This window comes from Alligator mississippiensis, chromosome 8 (assembly GCF_030867095.1).
Source record: "Alligator mississippiensis isolate rAllMis1 chromosome 8, rAllMis1, whole genome shotgun sequence".
NCBI lineage: Eukaryota > Metazoa > Chordata > Crocodylia > Alligatoridae > Alligator > Alligator mississippiensis.
Genome location: NC_081831.1, coordinates 60,110,229 through 60,136,050, shown reverse-complemented (window position 1 = coordinate 60,136,050; position 25,822 = coordinate 60,110,229). Strand labels below are relative to the sequence as shown.

Sequence of the window (25,822 nt, the reverse complement as noted above, 5' to 3'; positions counted from 1 at the left end):
GGCAGACCCTACAATGAGAGGCTACGGGACCTGAACCTGTTCAGCCTTCACAAGAGACTGTCTATAAACTCACTAGGGGGGACCAGAAGGGTTTAGGGGAGACCTTGTTTCCCCTAGCGCCCCCTGGGATAACAAGGAATAATGGCCACAAGTTGTTGGAGAGTAGGTTTAAATTAGACATCTGTAAGAACTACTTCACAGTTAGGGTGGCTAGGATCTGGAACCAACTTCCAAGGGAAGTGGTGCTGGCTCCTACCCTGGGGGTCTTTAAGAAGAGGCTTGATGCCTACCTGGCTGGGGTCATTTGAGCCCAGTTTTCCTCCTGCCCAGGCAGGGAGTCGGACTTGAAGATCTACAAGGTCCCTTCCGACCCTACTTCTATGATTCTATGAAAGTCCTCAATGCCTTTCTCACCTCAGTCTTCCCAGACAAGGTCAGCTCCCAGACTACTGCACCTGGCAGCACAGTTTGGGGAGGGAGTAAACAGCCAACAGGGGTGAAAGAACAGATTATGGACTATTTAGATAAGCTGGATGTATACAAGTCCACAGGGCCAGATGCAATGCACCTGAGGGTGCTGAGGGAGTTGGCCAATTTGATTGCAAAGCCACTGGCCATCATATTTAAAAACTCATGGCGTTCGGGTCGGGAGAGGTCCCGGATGATTGGAACAGGACAAATACAGTGCCCATCTTTAAGAAAGATAAGAAGGAGGAGCCAGAGAACTATATACTGATCAGCCTCAACTCAGGCCCTCGAAAAATCATGGAGCAGGTCATCAAGGAATCCATTTCTAAGCTCTTGGAGGAGAAAGTGATTAGGAATAGTAACCATGGATTCACTAACGGCAAGTCGTGCCTGACCAACCTGATTGTCTTCTATGATGAGATGACTGGCTCTGTGGATGCAGGGAGAGCAGAAGATGTGATGTACCTTGACTTTAGCAAAGCTTTTGCTATGGTCTCCCACAACATTCTTATTCTTGGAAGCAAGTGAAGGAAGTCCAGGTTGGTTGGATGAATGGACTGTAAGGTGGATAGAAAACTGGCTGCTTCATCAGGCTCAAAGGATCAGTAATCAATGGCTTGAAGTCTATTTGGAAGCCAGTATCAAGTGGAGTGCCCCAGAGGCTGGTCCTGGGGCTAGTTTCCTTCACTATCTTTATCAACCACCTGGAAGATGGGATGGAGTGCACCCTCAGCAGGTTTGCAGATGATGCCAAACTAGGGGGAGCAGTAGGATATACTGGTGGGCAGGGCTAAGTTTTAGAGCTAGGCAAATTAGAGGATTGGACTAAAAGAAATCTCATTAAGTTCAATAAGGACAAGTGCAAAGTCCTGCACTTAGGACAGAACAATCCCATTCTCCAGTACAGGCTGGGGACCAACTGGCTAGGCAGCAGCTCTGCAGAAAAGGACATAGGGGTTACAGTGGGGTCAGTTAGCTGAATATGAGCCAACAGTGCGCCCTTGTTACAAAGAAATCGTAATGGGCTGCAATAGTAGGAGTATTGTCAGAACAAATGATTCTTCCCCTCTCTTCGGCACTGGTGAGGCTACATCTGGAGTCCTGTGTCCAGTTTTGGGCCCCCCGGTTGTAGAAAGGATATGGACATATTGGAGAGTCCAGTAGAAGGCAACAAAAATGGTTAGGAGGCTGGAGGCGCATGACTTTTGAGGAGAAGCTGAGGAAACCAGTCTTATTTAGTTTGGAAAAGAGAAGACTGAGCTGGGATTTAACAGCAGCCTTCAGCTACCTGAAGAGGGGTTCCAAACAAGATGGATCAGACTGTTCTCAATGGTGGCAGATAACAGAACAAGGAGTAATGGTCTCAATGTGCAGCAAGGGAAGTTTAAGTTGGGTATTAGGAAAATCTTTCTCATTAGGAGGATACCAAAACACGAACAGGTTACCCAGAGAGGTTGTGGAATCTCCACCCTTGGAGGTTTTTGAGACCCAACTAGACAAAGCCTTGACTGGGATGGCCTAGTTGAGGATAGTCCTGCTTTGAGCAGGCAGTTGGACTAGATGACTTCCTGAGGTCCATTCCAACCCTAATTTTGTATGATTCTATGATTGCATTCTACGATTAATATTATATGATAATATATACTTGAATATAAGATGACCCCGCCCATCAATAATTAGATTCTATATATGGAAAAATTATAAATTTATTATAATTATCCAGGTATAGAATCTAAGCACTAAAGGGTTGTCTTGAATCCTGTCCACCCTCCCCCTGCTCCCTACACTACTACAGCAGGGAAAGCGGTAGCTGGGGGGCTCAGGTGGCCCTTTTGCCCTCTGTCCTGCCCACTTCTTCCCCCTGCAGCCTTCCTGCTTCCGTGTCACCTGCACCCTCCCACCCCCAGCTCCTCACAACTTTGCCCTTCCCCCTACTCTCCTGGTCTCTGCCTCTTCTTTCACAATGTCCCAGTCTCCTTCTCCACACCCCCCCCCCCCCACCCCTGCGCCTTTCGTGTTGCATGCTGCTCCATCTCAAAACATGGGACATGGAAGCTCAGCCCTTACCTGGCCATGCAGTAGTGTTGGTGCTGCTGATTGGCAAGACAGGAAAAGGAGCTTCCATGTGCTCCATGCCTGGAAGAGACTCCAGCTGGAGCCAGAGCTGAGCTGCGCGTGACAGTAAGTGGGGGGAGGCGGTGGGCGTGGGACAGAAACTGCAGAGGGGATGTGGAGGGGGCAGGAGCGCTGCTATGAATCTGGCTCTGGTCCTGACCTGGGCTCAGGGCCAGTCAGAGCCCAGTAGCTGCTTGCTTCCCCCTCCACTTTGTATGTGATTGTAAGACGAGGGGTGTTTTTCCCCATGCTGATCTAGGGGGGTGGGGGCTCATATTTTTGAATAAATATGGTAAAAGGTTTATTTTGTAATTCCAAGAAATGTGCTGGAAACCACAAGGAGCTAAATCCTTTAAATGTGCTTCTTTCCCCTCTTTGATAAAGCTATTGACTCTTCCTGTTTTGAGGCACTAAGACAGGCTGAAGAGGCAGTAATTCAGAAATTCAAATAAATGAAAAACACGCTGAGCCAAATGTGTCTTGAGTGTTTACTCCACAAAAATCCCGGTATCCTACTACTTTGTTTGTTTGTTTTTCCAATAACGCTGTGAAGAAAAGTTGGTTATGTTCCAAACTTGCTCAGAAGAGCCTAATGGAACAGAGACTGGCATATTGAGAGGAAGTGAATTCAGTCTGTGTGTAACTTGTAAAATCTTCCCGATTGGTGGGTCTACCAGTTGGAAATATTGGTAGATACCTAGAAGCATCCAAATAGCAGATACCCTGTACTGTCTGGGTGGGAGGAGAAAAGAAACCAGGCAGATAACCTGGATATTTTGTACTGACGTCTTTACTTCCATAATCTTTAGCAGAATTATGGTTCTTGCACTGACTGTTTTTTATACTAAGAATCCTTGCACTTCAAATAGTCTTCAGCACTTAAAAACAACGTGTTCAGGATTTGTTAAGAGTGTTGCAAATAATGGGATTTTTTTCTCTTGTCTGCATGAAAAAAATGGGAATGCATTTTAATTTTGTGCTGACCTGAATGAAATCTTTTTATTGAAAAAGTCAGGGAAGAAAATTTAATTTTGGGCCTGCAATATTTTTTTTTTCAGGCCCATTCAAAAAATTATTTTTGTTTTTGGATTGTTCAAATTGTTATGCTTTGCTTTTCTTTGAATTTAGGCAATGTCCAAGTGAAATTTCACTGCAAAAAATAATTTTAATGTTTCAGTTTCTTAAAACTGATTTGGACATGCAGGAAAAAACTGAACTCCTGAATGCCTGCTTTGCTTCACTATTTCACTCAGCCAAGGGGAAAGAAAAGCGAGATAAGGATCACAGGGGGCATGGTGGGATAGCCTTCCTACTGTGGATGCTTAGCTGGTGCAAAACCAACTAGAAAAGCTAGACATTTATAAGTCAGCAGGACCAGATGGACTTCACCCGAGAGTGCTGATGGAGCTGGCTGAGGTCATTGTGGAACCCCTGGCAAAACTCTTTCAGAAATCCTGGCACACAGGGGAGATCCCCAAGGATTGGAAGAGGGCCAACATTGTGCCCATCTTCAAGAAGGGGAAGAGGGAGGACCTGGGCAACTATAGGCCAGTCAGCCTAACCTCCATTCTAGGGAAAATCCTGGAAAACTCATTAAAGAATCTGTGTGATATGTTCATTGAGGGTAAGATTCTGAATGACAGCCAGTATGGCTTTGTCATGGGTAGGTCTTGTCTTACCAGTCTCATTTCTTTCTACAAATAGGTCTCTCACCACTTGGACATGGGAGAGAAGGTCAGCATTATATACCTAGACTTCCAAAAGATTTTTGATCTAGTATCCTATGATACCCTTGTGGAAAAATTGGAAGGTTGTGGGCTTAACTGCTCAACAGTTCAGTGGGTGGGACACTGGCTGCATGGTAGGACCAAGAGTTCTTATGAATGGATCTGTGTCATCCTGGTGAGAAGTGGCCAGTGATGTCCCTCAGGGGTCTGTGCTTGGACCAGTGCTTTTCAACATCTTTATCAATGGCTTGGATGTGGGGATGAAAAGCTCACTGGCCATGTTTGCGGGCAACACCAAGCTATGGGGGAGTGTGGTCATGCCGGAAGATAGGTTGCAGATACAGGTGGACCTGGACAGGCTGGACCTGGACAGGCTGGAGAGCTGGGCAGACCAGAACCAGATGAAGTTCAACACTCAGAAGCGTAAGGTGCTCCATCTGGGGGCAAACAATCCCCAACATACCTACAGGCTTGGTGGTGACAATTTGACTTGCACCACGGCCAAACGGGACCATGGGGTAGTGATCGACCACCACATGAACATGAGCTGGCAGTGTGGTGCTGTGGCCAGCAGGGCAAACAACACGCTGGCATGCATTAACCATTGCATCTCATGCAAAACTAAGGAAGTGATGCTCCCACTGTACTCCGTACTGGTGAGACTGTAGCTGGAATACTGCATCCAGTTCTGGGTGCTGCATGTCAACAAGGATGTGGAAAAACTTGAGAGGGTCCTGAGCAGAGCCACTCGTATGATCAGGAACTTGGAAGAAAAGCCATATGAGGAGAGGCTGAGGGACTTATCCTCTTCAGCCTACAGAAGAGAAGGCTGAGAGGGGACTTGGTAGTGACTTAGCACTACATCAGGGGAGTACATCAAGAACTCAGTGAACAGCTGTTCAGGGCATCCCAGGGGAAGACCAGGAGCAATGGATACAAACTCCTGGAAGGCCATTTCAGGTTCAATTCCAGGAAAAACTCCTTCACAGTCAGGGTGTCCAGACTGTGGAATAAAATCCCTCCAATGGTGGTGCAGTCACCTACCCTGGAAATCTTTAAAAGGAGATGGGACAGTCACCTCGCTGGGGTCGCTTGACCCCAGTTGTCTTTTCTTGCCTATTGCAGGAGGACTGGACCCAGTGATCTACAGTCCCTTCCAGCCCCTAACAATCTATGAAAAACTTTTTCTTCTTTTTCCAGCAGAATTATTTGCTGAAGTCCTGTCCCTCCTCCCCCACCCCAGCTTTATTTTTTGAGAATTCATTTTTCATTAGAAAGATGATCTCCCATCTCTATTTATTAACATCCTTACCCTGAAAATATCACAGACTCTCATGAAACTAGTAAACAACTATCAGGCATGCATATGAAATTGGTTAACAACCAACCTGGCTTTCTAAGATAGATGGACAGATATATTCTTATATATATAAACCAGAAACATGATTTTTATTACAAAACTGTTTCTCTCTTATGTATGTATGCATGTAATGAGAAGCAATTTTGTAATGAAAATCTCATTTCTGGTTTCTAAAAAAAAAAGAAAGAAATGCTTATATATCCAACTTAATGTCCCTTTAATATTTCAGGAGTAATAAGTTTCTGCCTTCTATAACATCTGGCAGCGTCAGTACAATAAACTAGTGTTACTTGGTTTCTGTTGAGGTGAAATAAAATATATTAGGACTATAAAATATGGATTTGAGTTTTACTGAATCTATTTCTACCTGTTCACAGAAATGTACCAGGACCACTAAGCCTCTTGCTTTGGGATTCCATGATTCCTTCTGTCCTCACACTTTGTTTTCTGTTAGGGTTTATCCACATTTGAAAATAATCCAGATTAAGGCAAAGTGTGAATTTAAAGCACACTAGCTGTTCCCAAATAATGTGGAATAAAAGTGTCCATACACAAAGTTATTCAGGAATAGCCATTCCTGAATAAATCAGTGTGCAAACAAGCATGGGAAGGTAGGTCCCGTCCTCCCCCCCACTCCGTATTTACTAATTTACTGCAATTTTAGGCACGTGAGGAGATAATTAGAAAAACCTGGGGTGAAGTGCCTCCCTAGGGGGATCTCTCATTCCTTGGTGATGAGGTAGTTTAGTCTTTTTGAAATCTTATACTGGCTTCAACACCTGTGTAATGAGTTTATAGCCCCCATATCATAAATTGTAATCCTATCTTTTAAAAGAAAATCATGTGCTAAAGAGATCTTTCTACTATCTTATAAGAGTATTTTGAGACCAGATTCAGTATGTGCTAACTCAAGGATTCTTAACCCGTTGGCTTTGAAAATAAATGAGGATGCTAATGTTAAAGACATTTTACTTCATTAATGCTGACATTTTTGGATGAAACGAATAGACACCAGAAGTTAGATTTTTCTGATATTTGATCTGTCATCTTCCACATGGTGGTTAGGCAGTGACATGGGTTTAGCAAGTTAATGGAGTTTTCTTCTTTCTGCCTTCTTTGGTCAGACTCATTGTATAGATGTGCCTATTTGCTGGTACAATCCTATGTGCGTCTTGCTTTCTGTGCTTAAGCCAGTAGGAGGTGTGTGGAGCTTATTTTAATTGGGTGAACCAGAAACCATTGGGTGAACATGGGGTGAACCAGGAACCGTCTTGGTCAGCTGGTTTCAGCTAGTAATCATTCTCCACTTCCTACATTAATCCACCTGACAGCTTACCTGTTTACTTGGGTTATGATTAGGAGAGATCATTATGCTTATATTTGGTTGACCCTGTGCAGAGTACAAGCCATAGAATTCCTGGAGGGAATTTATTCATTCCTACTGTCTAAATTAAGTTCTTCATGTAGTGGACTTTCCTGTAGTAACAAATCTCATATTCTTCAATGTTGTTTTTGAATCTTGTTCAATTTCTTTTGCAGTACAGAAAATATGTATTAATTTTATACATAAATAGCATAGTTGCATTAATCTTTCATGGATTTCACAGCAGAAAAATAAGACTACTACTGTCTGTTGTATAGGAATTGGAATAAATTATAATAGTCAAAGAATTATCATTTAGCTTCTAATTCATCTGCATTCGTTGAAGATGCATATTTTGCTAGGAAGAGATGTCTGGGGGAAATGCTAGCAACTTATAGACATATCTGCAATAACTGTAGTGAAGACTGAATGCAAATAGTACTAACATGCCCCCAAAGGAAGGGGGATAAAATTTGCATTAGGAAAAGTGATCTTTTCTAAGTAGCTGTCAATTAATGCATTTTAATATGAAAAGTATTTTTCATATTAAAAAGTAAAATATGAAAAGAATTGCTAGGTCCCTACATAAAATTTGGCCTCTGAGATAATTAACATTACATTATGAAATAATATTTTTTGGATTGGAATTAAAGGTCTATGAAGATCTTTGAATCTGGTGACTGAGAATTACAGTGAATTGCTTGAAAGAGGTATTAATTGACAGTAGGGGTGTGCGAAGTGGGCCCTATTCGTTTCAGATTCGGCCCGAATTGGGGACAGTGATTTGATTAGTTGATTTGGATAACTGTCCCTGATTCGATATGGCCGAATCCAAATCTGAAGATTTGATGCTGATTTGGGCATAAACACAGATTTAAATGTTTTATCTATGTACTTTGAGGTACTGGCACGGCTTGTGAACACGGCAATGCTGGGGCACATGGAACATCCCACAGGAGTGTCAGGGGGGACCTCCACCTGCTCAGCGGTGAACCCGGAAGTGGACCATAAGTACTTCCAGTCCACTTCTGGGTCTGCCGGGGAGTGCGCTGGGGGGGCCCCCCGCACCTCCCCCAGCTCAGCAATCAGCCACGGGAGGACCCCAGGTGCTCCCCCCCCCCAGACCCAGGAGGCACCCGGGGGGGGGGGGGGGGGCAGCGTGCTGTCTGGCGGACCCGGAAGTGGATCGGAAGTGCTTCTGGTCCACTTCCGGGTCTACTATAGAGTGCACTGGGGAGGCTCCTGTGGGACACTCCATGCACCCCAGCATCACAGCACTCACGAGCCCCTGTTACCTAGAGGTATGTAGAAAAAACATTTAAAGCGGTGTCAATGTCCGAATAGCTGAATCTTTCCAAATCTAGCCAAATCGATTCAGAGGGATCCGATTTAATTCAGAGAAATTAAAGGCTCCTTTGATTTGATTCAGAGATTCAGCCACTGAATCAGGCCAAATCTCCGCCTTATAAAATCAGGGACCGAAGCATTGCACAGCCCTAATCAACTGTAAATAACTCCCTAGAGCAGCGACTCAAGAAATAAGTAAATAGGAGGATCTTAGGAAAATAACATCTGCATCAGTCCTTTTTATTGTCTTACAATTATTTTCAACTAGGATCTCTGTAATCTATGTGTGTAATTCACTGTAGAAAATTGTAAAGCACTGAGATGCACAAAATTACTTGTGGCAAGACTAAAAAGTCTAACATTAAATGCTCCTCTTGTTGAAAAGAGATGAGGAAAAAAGTTCTGATGTAGACATGAACTTTGAGCTCATTTCTCAGAATGAGGTCAAAATAATAGACGTAAAATTCTGTAATGATTTCAAGACCCTTCTTGTTTTTATGATTGATTGGTTTTATCTCCGTGTTTGACATGGCATTTTTCTTCAACCTTCTGATGACATCAGCTATTGTACTATGAATAAGGAGACTGTTTTTGCCTTAGTTTGAGATGCACGGCTTTTTATCTTTTTTATATTTCTCATTTTCATTACAATATGTGAAGTTTCAATATTAACAGACTGTAGAACAGATGCAGATCAGTTTTCACTTAGATACATGAATGCTGGATGCCATTGTGCATGTAGCATGCCAGTAATTAAATATATTGTCAGGATTAGTTTCTCCTTTGAAGAGTTTACATTTTCATTCTGTCTTGTAAATCAACTTACACATTGATTGGTTGCAACTTTTTCCACATTCCACATTTTGCCTCAATTAGTGAGCAAAAATGATTGGGTTCAGGGCAGGAACCAGAGTAGTGTAGTGAAGGATACTGTTGTCTATAGGACTCCTGCTTTGTGTGGGAGCATGTTTTGGGAAAGTGACAGGTACTGAAGCAGATGTGTTAAACTGAAATGATTTTGGCATTAAGGTAAATGAATGCCACCCAGGAGGAAGAAGTTTTATTCCTGTGGATTTGCCATAGACTTCCTGTGCGAGTCTGAACATATTGGGTACTTCAAAGTATTTTATCCTCTTTGGACTAGCCACTGGAGGAGGATAATACAATTGAAACAGTGGTTAAACATGCCTGAGTTTCCTCATCTTGCAGACAGATACCTAGGTTTGGGCAACAGCTTCTGGAAGGTCATGTGATTTCACTTGGGTAAGCTATATTAGAATCTAAGTTGTATTCTTAGTTCATATTTAACTTCTCAGGGTCAACTGAAGGAGGAGAAGATGAAGTATTCTTTTTCTTGTGTCCTGTCCAAAGGATCAGTTGTGTAGGATGTGCTGAAGCAAGGTACAGGGACGTGACATTTCCAGTCCTAATACATGTTGAGGTGTCACCTTCTAGTAAGCACCACTAAGCAGACCAGACTGGGAAAGATCTTTTTCACCGTGCAGCAGGCTAAGAAGACATCAGAGGACCTACAAACAAGTTGGAAGTCTTTTTAGAATGAAAAGTGTGAATCAGTCTAAATAGTGGGATCACTCCTCCTTTCTTGTAATGACTGTATGTGTTTTAACACTTGATGTCATCACAGCACTGAACAAACTGAACTAATTATTTTTTACAATCTCTTTGAAGAATAGAGACATTATCCCCTTTTACATATGGGAAAACAAATATTTTGGCTAGTGGGACACAGTGCATCATTTGACTGACACTTATGTTAGAGATCATGAGTTGTGATTCCCAGTACTTCGTATGCTGCACAGACTCCTTACATAGGAATGTCCTCTATTGTCCAAATCTCATATAATTGGCTAAGTAGACGGTATGCTGTATGTATAACTGGTCATATGCATAAACAGTATATAACTTGGATTATGGATAAGTTAGAAATCACTAGACAGCAGTTTAGCATTTATATACTGTTCTGTTAAGCAAGTTTAAAATATACTATTGTTCAAAGAAATGAGTTGTGACCACTATTAAAATTTGGGTTTTTCAGATGTGGAATTGGGTCAGTTTGACTACCAGATTGCTACTAGTGAAACTTTTATTGTTTTTACTTTTCCAGTTGGCCTTGCTGAATTTCTTCCCCTCTGAAGAAAAGCTGCATCTTGGAGAAGAAAGTAGACGTGCCCGTCGAAATAAAAGGAGTAAAGGTAGTGAAGGGCCAGATGGTGAGTTTCCTTCTCAGTTTCATACTTGTCCCATTCCTCATTTCTTCAAAGGAGGTGAGAAACTTGCAGTTTTTCAGGTAATGTTTGTATCCTGGATTGCCTTCGTTGACAAGGGTGCACCTGTCCCTTAATGTAGTTCCTCCTTGAACTCACTTAACATCCAGATCATTAGTTCCATCTATTCTTATTTTCATATCATGCTAATGAGATAAATGATGTTAAAATTGATTTCCAAATCAATCAAGATTTATTCCAACTCGTACTTCTATTTTTTTATCATAACCTGTGATTCAAAGGGCCATAATTTCTCTAGCAAAGAGACTTTGCACTTGCTTTTGCTTATGGTTTAATCATAGCTGCCTCTACTTCTCTTGTGGTACTGCTAGCTGTATTGTTAAAATATTCAGTCAGTGAATTCTAGCCCTAGACAGTTTCAGAAAATTCTGTCCTACACTATGGACGTGTGTTGTAACTGACTTCCTAAAAATGACAGTGAACAGTGGGTCCATGATCTACATCAGTAATGCTCATCCTCCAGCCTTTGGGTCAGATATGTCCCATGGAGCCATGTCATTTAGCCCAAAGGGCTACCCACAGGCCTGGAAATCCGGCAGTGGGGGAGTGGTGGCAGCATTATTTCCCATGGCTTTCAGATGCAGGGGGCTGGATCCAGCCCACAGACTGATCCCACCCATGGGACCTGACCCATTAATTGGCTCTATGCCACTCATCCAGCCCATGGGTCTGAAAGGTTGAAAACCACTGATCTGCACGACTTACTCCCCAACCCCAAGCCCTGTCAGGTGTCAAACATATGTCTTTTGTCCCTGCTTAGACAGATTAAACATGAATATTTGGGTTTCGAGCTGTGCAGGTGGAGAGTCCTACGTTTCTGTCCTATCTTTTGGAGGACCTATTTGAACTACGGTATAAGCAGGTTAAATGTAATACAGCTCCATCATTTTCTCTGACACTGGCTATGTCTATGCAGCATGCTTACTGTCACCAGTGACAGCACTCTCAGACATACTCTTCTTCTGCTTTGGGAAAACTGGAAACAGTGTCTCACTACCTTTTGTGAAGTGCTTTTGACTGACTGATTATCACTGCTGAGTAAAAGTGTCAACTTGTCTGCCTGAACAGACATGGCTACACTACTTCCAATTCAAGATAGCAGTCTGCCTGGAACAATGCAGCCTGCTTGAATGAAACCACCACAACTGGGTATAATACTCTCTATATAGCCATGGTTCAGATTATACAATTTGTCAACTCCATGTAGCATCCTTTTCCTCCTGTCTACACCCCCCACGTTGGACAAAAATGTTATATCACTGTATTCTTGAAAGATCTGGACAAATAGTTCACACTCCCTCACCTGTGCGTGTGGGATTTTAGGCTTCTTTCACAAGGTATAAAAATACTTCAGGACAGGTTCCTGCACAAAGATCTGAGGTTTGTAGGACTCAGTAGCTCAGTTACACACAGAAGAAACTTTCTATACGCTGCTCCCCAGCCCCGAGATGATGTCCCACTTCCTGTTCAGCAGCTAATTTCATTCTCTTCCAATACCCACCTCCCAAAACCCACTACTTGCTTTCTACAGTTGTCTTATACCTTCTCCTTCATCAGTCCATTAAAAATATCCCAAACTATATAATTTATTCATTATGCAGTGTTTTATATTATTTTTTATATCATTTGTCTTTCCTTTTCCATCTAATTTGTCTATTGTCATGTTCTGAGTAGGTCTAATTTAGATAGTGAAATCTTCAGAATATGGAACCTTGGCTGCCTGTACACATGCTCCTTATTGTTCTAATTAGAACGCTGCAGAATCACATGTATTAAGCCCCTGCACATTTTAAGATGGCTGTGGGGGCCCTTTATCTAAACCTTATTGAACAAGCTTTAGATAAATGGCCCCCACGGCCATGTTTAAATGTGTAGGGGCTTAATACACGTGATGCTGTGGCATTTTAATTAGAGCAGTTGTCCAGAAGCCAAACTAATTAAAACACTACCCCACCTCTCCCACCCCGGAGCACATACATAAACACCCCATGTCTTGTAACTCTGAAGCTCTATAAAACCTTAGTGCCACCAATACAGTTTTTAGGAGTAATAACCAAGGTAGAGGTTGGTAGCTATTTCCTGGCCCCAAAAATCCCCAGAACTGAGAGATTGCCAAAATATACTGTTAGCTGTGATCCCAAACTTGTCTCTCTTGTTCATCAAACCAAACTGTGCTGTACCAGAGGACCTTAACTGTCCATAAATAAGTAATTTTGCATCAATGGACATCATGAAGTTAATGAAATAGTCTCTGTTTTTTCCATGACCAACTACATGAAGTGAGGGAAGACTTTGGCTAATCCTAATCTTGTTTCAAATTTTTGCCCAGAATGTATTCTAGTGTTTTACATGTATTCTAGTGTTTATGTGAATGTATTCTAGTGTTTTACATGTACATGTTGCTGTACATGACCCTGATTCAAGAGCATACTTTAGCATGTGCGTAACTTCTGTTTGAATAGGAAAGCTGTCCTGTGTATGGTATTGCATATTGCTATTCTGCAGCATTATATATTAAAACATTTAAAATTTGTCTAGTTGGCTTGGAGAAAGAAATAATAAGAATCTCTGTTGGAACTGTTTAAAAAAAAAAAAAAAAAGGGAAATTATGTACATATGTTTATACATTTTTCCAGGAATCTAAACATTCTGCAGCAATGTCCTAATTACAATTAATAAGATGTTTTAAAGTATACTGCTTTTCCTACTTGGTATTAGAGTCCAATATTCAATATGCAAAAGTCAGTAAGTGGAGCAGGGGGGGTTGAAGGATTGCCTTTACAAGGTGGGGGAAGGATTCAGGAAGTAATAGCACTGGTTCTTAGATTCAAGAACAGTCTAATTCTGTCTCTGAATATATTCTATTGGGAATACAATAGGCAAGTGTATTGTGGGAGTCATTTCTGAGGTCACACAGTTGAGGTAGATTTTCACAAACCATTTCATTAATAAAATAAAATATGGGATTGTTGTGGATTGTTACCCAATTTCTATTCAGTCTCCCAAGTACCTTCTGAAGCCAGTTTCAATTGTTACTTCTTTATAAGGACTAGCTCCGTGGTTCCTTTGATTATGAAACTAAGCCTTTGCATTATAGTACCTCAGTTTGTCTTCATGGCCCCACCAACAAATTAGCTTGACACCTCATGGGGCCTTAATTTCACAGGGCAGTAAAGTAATCAAAAGTATCTGTTTTGAATGAAACAGCTGTTACTCATTGGAGCATAAAGCTCTTAGGTTAGCATGGCCAAGCTAAACTTAGGATCAAACCACTTCAACAAGAGTATCTTGTCAAAACGTCATCTTCTCAGAAATCCAACTGAACTCTGTCCTTTAGGGTCTCTTGCAAGTGTTCTGAACTACAAGAAACCTGTTCTAAAACAAATAAAATTCTCCTCATATCTAGTCTTTTCATTTTAGGCCCTTTGACTCCTGTGTATTAAAGTTACAATACAGTTGTTGGGGCTTCCATTGTCTATGCCAGTGTTCATTTGATAAGTGTACAGCATCATCAACATTTGGTAGACCAGTTCATAGTTTCATAGTTCGTAGGGTCGGAAGGGACCTGAGCAGATCATCCAGTCCAGCCCCCTGCCATGGGCAGGAAAGAATGCTGGGGTCAAATGACCCCAGCTAGGTGATTATCTAGCCTCCTTTTGAAGACCCCCAGGGTAGGAGCAAGCACCACTTTGCTTGGAAGTTGGTTCCAGATTCTAGCCGCCCTGACATTGAAGTAGTGCTTCCTGATGTCTAGCCTGAATCTACTCTCAATCAACTTGTGGCCATTTTTCCTAGTTACTCTGGGTAGTGCTCGGGGGAACAGGGACTCTCCCATTCCCCGCTGGTCCCCCCTGGTAATTTTATAGACGGACACCAAATCCCGTCTCAGCCTTCTCTTGTGGAGGCTAAACAGGTTCAGGTCACGTAGCCTCTCTTCGTAGGGCCTGTCCTGCTGCCCCCTGACCATGCAAATAGCCCTCTTCTGGACCCTCTCAATGCTGTCCATATCCCTCCTGAACTGCGTTGCCCAGAACTGGACGCAGTACTCCAACTGCGGCCTGACCAGTGTCACATAGAGGGGGAGGATCACCCCCTTGGACCTGCTTGTGATGCATCTGTGGATGCATGACAAGGTGCAGCTAGCCTTACTGACTGTGTCCTCACATTGGCAGCCCATGTTCATCTTGGAATCAATAATGACTCCAAGTTCCTTTTCTGCCTCTGTGCTGATGAGAAGGGAGTTCCCCAGCCTGTAGATATGCTGGTAGTTCTTCCTCCCCAGGTGCAGTACCTTGCACTTCTCAGTATTGAATCCCATTGTGCCCGGTTCTCCTCACGTCCCCTTGTACTCAACCCCTCCAGACATGGGAAACACAAAATATGTTACAACAAATCTTCAAAAGAAGAGTGTTCCTACCACACCCCAAAGTACCCCTTGGTACTCGCATCTGGCCCCTAAGGCCCAATCATACACTACCAGCACCCCTTGACCTTTAGGGGCTTATCTTAGGTTCCCCACGTAGTCGTGAGACCCTAGGGTTTTCCCCAGGTTTTCTCCCCCTCGCCTCTCTGGCTCCTGATATTACTGCCCTCTCCTCAGGAGCTCCTCAATGAAGCTGTCCTTTCTCTGGGGCTTCTCGCCAATGTTGCTCTCCCTGGGGCATATCTTCAGGCCCCCGGAGTCCCTTCACCCTCCCACCTGGTCAGAGGCTGGATGGTGGGTCAGTGCTTCCCCCTTCTCCACGGTGGCCGCGTGGCTTGGGGTCTCTCCAGTCTCTGCCTTCCTGCCCTTCTCTTCTCTGCACTGGAGCTCCTGCTCCTAGTATGGTTTTGCCTTCTCCGCCGTCAGCAGCTCCTGCCTCACCACGTGAGGCGTCGGATCCTCTCCCGCTGGGGAACTCCACTTCCGCCTCCGCTTGGAGCCTCCTGGAGACCCCTCCGGCTGGGGTTTCTCCCAGCGTCTGTTCCCCCGCCTCTTTGCCGGATGTCCTCTTTATTTCCACCAACCGGTGATCGCTGCTGACATCACCGGCCAGCCGCAGCTGTATGAAGGCGTAGCTGATGATTCACGCGGGTTCCTCCCGGTGTTCCCGCTTCGCCACAGGTCTCGCTGCAGGTGAGTGTTCTCTTTCATTTTTGCTTCTTTCCCTCCATTCTTCCCCCGACTTCTGCTCCTGGGGTTCCCCCCTTACCCTTCTGGGTCCTCCCTTTTGTCTCTCCCTGCAACACCCATCCTATTCTCATCTGCCCACCCCTGTAACCTGTCCAGATCTAGCTGTCGCCTGTCCCTCCCTTCTATTGTGCCTACCTCTCCCTGCATCTTAGCGTCATCCGCGAATTTGAACAAGGTGCTTTTCACCCCCTCGTCCAAGTCGCTGATGAAAATGTTGAATAGTGTGGGCCCGAGTACCAAGCCCTTGAAGCCCCCCACTGCCCACATCCCTCCAAGTCGAAAATGACCCATCCACCACCACTCTCTAGGTGCAGCTGTCTAGCCAATTTCCGACCCATTTGACTGTGTCGGCATCAACACCACAGTTGCCTAATTTTTTAATGAAAATGGGGTGAGAGACAGTGTCAAAGGCCTTCCTAAAGACTAGAAAGACTATGTCCACTACAACACCTGCGTCTAAGGATTTTGTGACCTAGTCGTAAAAGGCAGCCAGGTTGGTCTGACAGGACCTGCCCCTAATGAACCAATCATACCAGTGCTGTTGTACATGCCATTTAACTAAATCTCACCAGCTCTCCCCCGCCATAGCCTAACATGCAGGTTACCTATTCATCAGTCATAGCAATATGAAAGCACTTGGGGAAACAACAGGACACTTAAAGATATGGGCATTATCATATTTTACAAGGATTTTCCCATTTTTTATGTTTAAAAAAAGATTTTTACTATATTTACCTGGGGGCTGGGCTAGTAGGTGCAAAGGCGCACAGTTGACAGCCCAAGAGGTTGCAAGTTCAAGGTTATAGCACAAATATGCATGATGTGGCCTGTCCGATTCCAATGAAACCTACGAATTCTGCAAAATACCTTGTTACAAGGACATGAAAAATGGAAGGACTAGATTTACTCAAATCCAAGATGGCCCTGAATTTAAGATGACCCCCGGTAATTAGATTCTATACAAGGAAAACTTATAAATTTGTTATAATTTTCCATCTATAGAATCTAATTATTGAAAGGTCATCTTAAATTTGTCCCTCTCATTGCTGCAACAGGGAAAGTAGTAGAGAAGCAGGCAATAGGGGATCAGTAAGGGTGCAGATGGTGGGGAAGGTGGTGTTGGAGATCAAGCAGGTTGTCCCCTCCCCCCTCCACAGCCTTGGGACACTTGCCTCCTGCTTCCCCCTCTCTCCCCTCTTGAAGCCTTGCGCCCCCATCTCCCCTGTCCCCCCCTCCCCCCAACAGCCTCGGCTTCTTGCCCTCTGCACCCCACCACTTACCCTTGCTTTAGTGTTGACAGTCCTGTCCCTACTCTAGCCTGGGATACAGAGCGCAGGAACAGAGCTCAGGCCCTAGATGGTGGGGGAGGCAAGCAGCAGCTGAAGCTCCAGCTGGAGCTGCAGCAGTTGCCTTCCCCCCCCTGCCTCCTCATACTCAATTCCAAAACAAGTGGCTTTTTTTCCCCACATTAAATGAGGGGGGAAACCTTGTCTTGGAATTGAGTAAATATGGTAATTGTTTCTTGGGGAGAGCTAAAATAATGCAATAAATTTATTGTACAACTGGTATTTGTAAATGGATCTTAACCACATTTTTATTACATCTTTATTAACATGGAACAAAATGTGGAGCGAGAGCTATCTTTCCAAGGTCTCCAAATTATATCTGCTTAAAATTATATAAAGAAAGAAAACTTGAAAGATCCTGAAGTTGGCCTGCATGCAGGAAAAGCCATAATGAATGTAGGAGCCAGGCTTGAATGGGCTGTAGGCCAAACACTGAGTAGAGCCATGTTAATATTTTTTAATTCAGCAGCCAAACTGACTTTCCAAGAAGTCAGAGTTGGTGGAGTTCTTCTTTTAACCAGGAGTTCCTTGAGGGAGGGCACCTACCCAGGATGCCTGAAGGCATTTCAGCTGGCATCTCTTACCTCCCAGCAGGTTATCATAACCATAATTATGGAATATATTGAAGTGAGTCTGTCTCCCTTTCTTCTCTCCTCTTCCCATTTGGAACTATTCCACATTGAATAAAATACTTAAGTAGTCTCTGAGCCATCAGAAAGCAAGAAAGATGGACAGAAACTTAGAATAGTTTCAGATGAGTTTCCTAACCACTAGGCGAGTCAGACCTTCGCTGATCAGTGAATATTCACAACTGGCTCGTACAATGTGGAATAGATGCAACAGGAGAGATTAGGGAAGCCAACCTGAAAACTTCAGCATCCCTGAGGTGATGGCCCATCTAGAGTTAGGAGATCTGGGTTCAGATCCACTCAGAGAAAAGAGGGAATGTGAACTTGGTGCCCTAATCTCTAAACTGTTGAATAAGATGAGAAAACCACCCCCTATGCACTGTGGTGTAGATCCAATTAAGTATTTTACTTGATTTTAAATATGCAAATAATCTTAGGGACATCAATAAGACTTCCCACGTACTCTGCTAAGTGTGCTCTACTGGATCAAGACCAGGCCCAAGGAGAGCACCACGTGTTGGAATCACACCTTTATTAAAATCAAGAATCCCAGCACACTAAAAGCTGTGACCCTGGTTATCCAAATACTTTCAGAGCAAAACATCTAAAATGAAAGCTAGAGATGCTTGAGTTGCAGTCAAGATGTATGGTAACATCATATTGCAATTACATCACGCATGGCGATAGGTAAAAGTTGTAAGCAAAACTGCCAGTTTAAAAACGTACTTTTATTTACCATAAAGTTGCTATTGCTGTCTTGACGATATGCGAAACAATGGAAACAGGAAAAAGCCAACTGTCTAACTATGCCATCATCTTAATTGCACCTCCTGATTTTACTGTTAAGTGATCTTCAAGCACGAAGTAAGAAACATCTTACATTTTACAATTAAGGGATGGTTGGCTTACAGATAAGATGGGTATCTTAGTCCAGACCAGCAGAGCCTCCCTGTGCCTAAAGAAGGATGACTGTGCTCGAAACCTTGCCACTGCCTCTGGGCTGTCCAGAGCACGCGAGCTCTGGCTGGGCGGCAGCAGCAGCAGCAAATGCTGCTCGGCATGGCAAGCGTTGGGGGGGGGGGGGGGCCACAGCTGCCGCTGCCATGCACAGCCCTGACAGGTGAGCCCAGAGCTGGCGCGGGGGCAGGTTACAAGCTGGTACTGAGCATGCGGGAAAGTGACCCTGCCCCACCCCATGGCTGGTGCCCTGCGCTGCAGCCGCTCACAGCCCGCCTGGGGCTGCCTGTGCCTGCAGCAGGGAGCGCCGGCCATGGGGCAAGGGAGGGGCCGCTTTGCCATGCACTCAGCAGCAGCTCGTTCCCTGCCGTGGAGCAGGGGGTTGGGGCTGTACTCTGCCCCCAGCCTGTACCGCGGGGCTGCGGTCACTGGGAGTGAGCGGATGCACGATGCCCACACTGGTGCCTCGGGGCCAGCACCGGCATGGGGCCCAGAGCAGGGCAGCAGGAGCGTGGGGTCCCAGCCGGCAAGGGCTCTGTGCAGCCGGGCCAACTCCTTCCCTCTCCCTGGCTCCACAAACCTCTGCCAGCCTGTGCCCTGCTCTGGGCCTCACCGGTGCTGGCCCTGAGACATTGGTCCGAAGATGGCGACCAAGGGACGGGGCTACCCATGCGGCGCTCAACAGCTTACCCCAACTGGGTAAGTGGCCCTCCGCCTGAAATAATTGCCCGCCCCTGCTTTAGACCCTACATTTAGCCCGTCTGGCCCAGGGAGGAGCCCGCTGCTACTGGGCTGGAGCTTAGAATACTCTCCCCTCTGCCCCACCTCCCCGCTTCTGGGGTTTGGGTGGGGGTCTGTTTAAGTATCTTATCTCCCTCCAGCCCACTCCCCCCACACCTCTGAAGGTGAAACTAATTGCTTAATTGATGAGTTATTAGGCTGCCCATTGTTTTCCTCTTTAACCCCTGTGCTCCTCTTCTCACTTTCTCCATTGTCCAGTAACAGCAATAAGGATTCCCTGTTATAGTCCCCTTTCTATACATTTTGATTAGTATCGATGGAAATGTTTTTCCCATCCGTCTGTGTGTGTGCAGTGAAATCTCTGTTTATCGATGTTTATCAGTTTAAAATCAAATCCTGCCAAGGCTAAACATAACTTATTCAACTTGCATAGAGTTTTATCATGCCAAGACATCTCTAAGTTCTTTAGAGTACAAGTAATGAATGTTGGAGAGCTTAAATGTATATACCACCTCATCCCCATCCCTGTTCTCAGTATCAATTTTTAACAAGTTTTGAGTTGTTTTAATCTGACTTAGATTATCCTCATCTGCCACAACTGAAACCAAAGAGTTCCGCCATGAAGAGTTCTCATATGGTGATATCAGCTTTTTCAATGGGAAAAATTGTCAAGCTTCTATATTGAAGGATTCATTGGAAAATGTTTTTCGTGTCAGGCTGAGAAGTCAGATGAGGCTATCATCTCAGCAACCAAGAGAAGGTGCTGCTTAGTTAAGATGGTTTAGTTTAAAGCAAAAGATAAATATATACTGGAGGAAGTTTAGGGTTTTTAGAGTTCCTCCAAAAGAGGTTGGCCAGAGCAGAAATGGAAGGAAACTAACTTAAGAGATGAGCCACAGTTAGAGATAAGAAAGAACAGATATTAAAGGAAAGTCACCAAAGGAATCATTTCTGGAATCATCAGGGATTGGGCAACATGGAGAAGGACTGAGAGCTCTAGAGATTCCTCTTCTTGAATCTAAACCAGAGCCTTTTTATATGAAGCTATTGTTTCTGCTGGCAGTTCTCCTCCAATTCTGAAAGCTGATTGCTTAAAACAAAATGGATTTCAGTAAAAGAAGATTAAAAAATAAAAAATAGTGCTTAAAGAGCTTCCTAAGCTAATTATTATAAATCTATTGAGTGTTTAATTTTACACCAGTAAAATTTCATGTGTTAACCATGTTACCTAACTTGAGTGTTAGAATTTAGGTGGTGGCACTGAAGTCATGAAAATGACTTGGACAAGAATAGTCCATTCTCTGAAGAGAGCATTTTGAGTATAGAAATTTACAATTTTAAACCTAAGACAAAGAAACAACAGAAACCTTTGCCTACTTTAAGACGCAACAAAAACTTTGCATAAGTCTTTCATAGCCCTGAGGACTGAGTGTCTCCCGGCAGCCAAGTGTTCAGAAGTTTTCGAAGATCTGCAGTTCTTCTTGGCAGGTGGGTGGAGATTCCACAGTCCTTATTTTAGCTTGAGCTTTTATGGGTGATCCACAGCCCTTCTCCCTCTTGGTTGCCTTGACAATAGCATATCTTTCACATCTTTTGCCCCTCAGGATGTTTTCATGATCTGGTTTTTCTCCCTCTTAGGAAGTTTATTCATTGGTTCTAAAGGGAACCTATACATGTGCCGGATGCCTGCTTAAATGCATGCTAATTAGCACACATCAGAGCAGACTGGATTAATCGAGCCTGCTGGAGCATGCTAATTAGCCCCAGAGCATGTGTAAAGATGCCCACAGTGTCCCCAGTTTTCACAGGTTTTATCATGTTTATGATTTGGATGGCACTGTTTACAGAGTACCTACTGCCCACTTTGAAACCTAATTTGTTGTAGCCCCCTGCTTTCCTAAATCACATCAGTATCTACTGCCTACTTGAGCAGTCTATCCCCCTGCCCATCCCTCCCCACCTCCAAGCTTAGGTTATTTACTCAACATCTTTTCCATTGGCTACAGAATTAGAGTCCAAAATTGTTACTTATGCCATGCATTTGTCAACAACCAAAAGGACAAATAAATCCATCAGCCTCAGCACTGCCAACAGTGTTCTTTTTTTCTCTTTATGATGATTTTATAACTTGCACTGATACCAATTGATAGTATGCATTTAAATTATCTTTCCATGTGGTACCATCTTTTAGGAGGGAGAAAAGTATTCAGATAATACATTATATGTGACTTGACACTTGCTAAGCTGTCTAAGTCCTGCCTGCAGTTGTGTTCTCTTCCATCTATTGTTAGTTTTCCTTCTCTTAACCTCACAGTCTCATAATTTTCCCATCTCCCCTAAAGATTTTGCAATTTCACAGTGGAAGTTGTTTCATTATGGCCATATTCCAAAGAACAACTTAAAGCACCATGAAACCCCCAGGATGTTCATTCCCCAAAATGTGAATATGTATGTTTTAGTTGGAACCGTTTCACTGGGCTATTCCAGCTAAATGTGACCCATAATATTAAAAACAAAAATAACATTGTGATGTGTGGGTAATCTATTCTGGTAACTTTGTGATCCTATTTCATAGTAAGAAAGCTTCCCAGATACAAACATTTTTAAAATTTAGTGAAGCAGACATGCTAATAAGGTAACTCCCTATTTAAATTGTCCAAATACTAATTTGATAGTAGCAAAAAGAAATAGCTAGTTTAAAGGCAGTGAGTGGTCTGAATTGTTATCACCTTCAATTTTGCTTCTATATGAAAAACTGCAGTTCTCCCAACAGTCCTTTATCAGTTCTGAAGTAGATGAAAAAGTTAATACTTTAAAGAAAAGTAAAATAATTTTAGAAATGGATTTTTCCATGGGCTGCATTTTTCCATCAATTTTTTTGTGTGTTTGGGGGAGCAGGGAGTGTATGTGTGTAAATTAAATTATTTTGAATTTCTTAAAATGATATTGTTATGTAACAGTTAAGCTTTTTCATGCAAAATTATCATAGATACCATCTATATGTAAATAGCAGTATATTCATAATTAATGGCAAGGGAACATTTAAAATGTGTATGCAAATACATTTATTTCTTTTAAAGGGTAAAATGATATCAGGAACATATATTCTTAGTAACTTGACTAAACTGAGTAACTTGGGAATTGCTGCTGCTGAGCACAGTCCCATGAAAAAGACTCCAGTATCTAGTACAGTTAGTATGGTGGGGTTTGCTAGATTCATGAAGTGTCTTTTCCAGTTTTTATTTAAGTGAAATAAAAGTACTTTGGATGGAAGCACTATTGTGTGGATTACCTAGTTTGAACTGGACAGATCAAAGTACTAAAGCATATGCTGAAGATACAGACTTTACTTGGTCCTCATCTTCATTGGACCAGATAATCTTTATTAAAAACAAATGCTTTAAAAGTATTTGTACCAATGGCTAAATGGACATTATTCTTTTTTTTTTTTTTTTTTACAGATGAGGAACCTGAGACATTTCTTGCTAAGGCTAGAAATGGCATATCCAGTTTCTAGTAAATCAGTTTTTAGGTTGATCAGCATTTCTAACTTGTTGACTCTTCAGAGCAGGGAATGTCTCTTTGTGACCCGTGACCTTTATTTATGATTAGCTCATTGCTGGCACTTAACAAATAAAAATAATGTATTATTCTGATTATAGATCAACCTTTTTGTCCCCTGAAAAAATAACACAAAAATCGCAATTAGCCTATACGTGGGGTCAGCCTGTAATCAGAACTATACAATGGTAATGTGCAGAGCAGGTGGCACTACATGTGACCCTGTGTAGCACCCTTAAGGGCCAGCCACTGTGAGGTCATGTGCTTCACTGCCTTATCTCTGCTCCATGAGGTTGCATGCTCCATAATGGTGGTGGTGAGTTCAGCTTGTGCCACCATGACTAGGTAACCAAAACTACTACTACCCCATAGTTCCAGGGATTTCCCTGGTCTGCTCCACCGGAGTGTGAAGGAAGCATGGTGGAAACTCAGAAGCCTTAAAAGCTCAGTGGCAAGCAGAGGCTTCTGGAGCTCGTAGGGAGCTTGGAGGTCTTGAGTGTCCAGTTCTGGAACAGGTCACCACTGGAGCCACAGTTAGAAAGCAGCCTGTGAGGTGAGCTGGCAGGAAGACATGGATTTTAAATGTTGTATTGTTGATGTTTTGGTTTTTAAAGTATACTGCACATTAATTATTTGGAAAAGATTGGTGATCCTGAAAATTTCCAGCACTAAGCTAAAATGTGTCTGAGTCTAAATTTGAAGTATTTTAAAAACAGCAATATGTTTAATTCTTCCAAGGCACAGATTAGCTGAACATATTTTGATTACACTTACAGGAGAAGTCAAACCTGAACTAACACCTGCATACAGCAGTGGTATAAACACAACCACTCCCTTTCTCTTTCCCCGTGTCCTTGAAAAATTAGGAAAGTATGGATTTTGTACCCTAAAATCAGGAGTTGTTGTGGAGCCAAAATCCTGGATCCAATGTCATATGAAGTATGAATTCCAAACTGGCATTTTAATAAGGACCTGCCTTTGTTTAAACCAGTAAACAGTTTCCATTTAACTAAAAATATTTGTCTTGATATATATTAACATAGAATTTTGGGCTGTAGACAATATGGTGAGCCTTGGGCAAAATTATCTTTGGTATAGAGGATGCTTTTTATTTTAGCATATTTAGTGCACTTAACCCGTTAGGTCTTTTCCTTGGTTATTTGAGTTCTCTGCAAGACTTTGTAAGGATGGTAACCATTCAAGGGCTTTATCTGTCATATCAACATACGTTCAGGGGGAAAAGCTGTTTTGTGTAAAACTGAACCTGAAAATATGGGATTGACTTATAAATAGAACAGTGTGGTGGGTCTTGTACCTGTCTGATTTCTATTATTGGTTTTAGGCTTATGCAGGGGATGTTTTGTTTGAGACAGAGAGATCCAGTGACTCCTGGAAGAAGAATGACACTCTCTGGAACCCTGCTCTCTGCCTGGGTGTAATGAAGGGCACATTGTAAATTCTTTGATTTCTGAAGAGCCTATTTGGGATGAAAGTAGATTTCCGAAAGGAACAAGATGTTCTCTCTTATTGAAGGTCCTTTAACACTAGCATAAAATTAATTTGTAACCAGTCCAAGTAGTTTGATACGTTCTATTAGAGGTAGATACTGAAAAATGAGCAAAACCATAGGTTACCTGGTCCTGTCATATTCTGCTGTCACACATTTCAAGCTAGGAAGACCGAGTAGAATATAGGGAAGTGATTGCAAAAGTACAGTCAGGTTAATGTGAGTAGTGAGGTAGTTCAGAAGGTAGGACAAGGTGGTACCTAAGGTGGATTGAAGAGATCAGTAAGGATAAATAAGGCAGTTAACACATTGATGAATATAGGAATAAACAGCTGAAGTTAAAAGCTAGTCCAGGTAGTGGGATAAGAACCCACAGTCTTTCCTGAGACCCTGTCTGCCCCTCAGTGTGTTAACTGCCTTACTTATCCCTACTGATCTTTTCAGCCCATCTTTTGCCTTTCTCAGCAGTGCCTCTTCCCCCTGTCTTTTTCCTTTTGTATTTAAATTCCTCTCTGGTTTAGTCAGTCTATAAGGTGAATTTCTCCTGACCTCCGCCTGACTTCAAGACTAGTGGAGCTAACTACTCTCTCTCTTTTTTTATACCTTTCCTTTCTGTTGCTTCAGATGTTGAGTCCATTCAATTGCCTGGGCAGTTCCATTGCTTCATGGTTCTATTCATAGTGTCTGACAAAATATAGCGTCTGACTGTCACTTAGGAAAGCTCCACTCCAGGTAGTCTCTAAGGCTAGGGACAGACATTCAAAAAACCTGAGCCTGAATTGATTCAATCTTTGCAGGTTAGTCTAACCTGCCTAGGCTAAATCACTTTGTAACTGTACAGACATTCCCTCTGGACTGAGAAAATGCAGGCATATACCTGCAGTTGCTCAGGCTAGAAGCTGGGTGATGCTAGAGCAGTCCTCCCTTCCCTTCTACAGAGCTGAGCTGACAGGGATGGGGTGGGGCATTGCCAGGCACCAGCATGATGCTCTGATTAGGGAGGGGTATAAACCCCCACCCTACCTGCACAGTCCAAGGCTTTGCCCTGCTTGCTCCTTAAGGGGCAGGAGTGTTACCAGACCCTGCATCTGTTGACACTGAGCTTAGCTTTTCAGTCTCTTCAGGGAAATTGGAGACCCACACAGACACCTCAGCATTTGATTGCATGGGGGGGGGGGGAGAGGGTATGGCCACAATCCAGGGTCCTGTGCTTGGGTCCCTG

The 25,822-nt window shown here is 43.2% G+C and overlaps 1 protein-coding gene across 5 annotated transcripts in view; it reads left to right on the top strand.

Annotated features, from left to right (window-relative positions):
- Positions 1 to 25,822, top strand: part of EDA (ectodysplasin A) — a 187,018-nt gene that overhangs the window by 108,333 nt on the left and 52,863 nt on the right. For all 5 annotated transcript variants that reach the window (XM_059732766.1, XM_059732765.1, XM_059732764.1 and 2 more), the window contains exon 2: positions 10,506 to 10,611. In XM_059732766.1, coding sequence (XP_059588749.1) covers positions 10,506 to 10,611 — 106 coding nt within the window. The remainder of the gene's footprint in view (positions 1 to 10,505; positions 10,612 to 25,822) is intronic.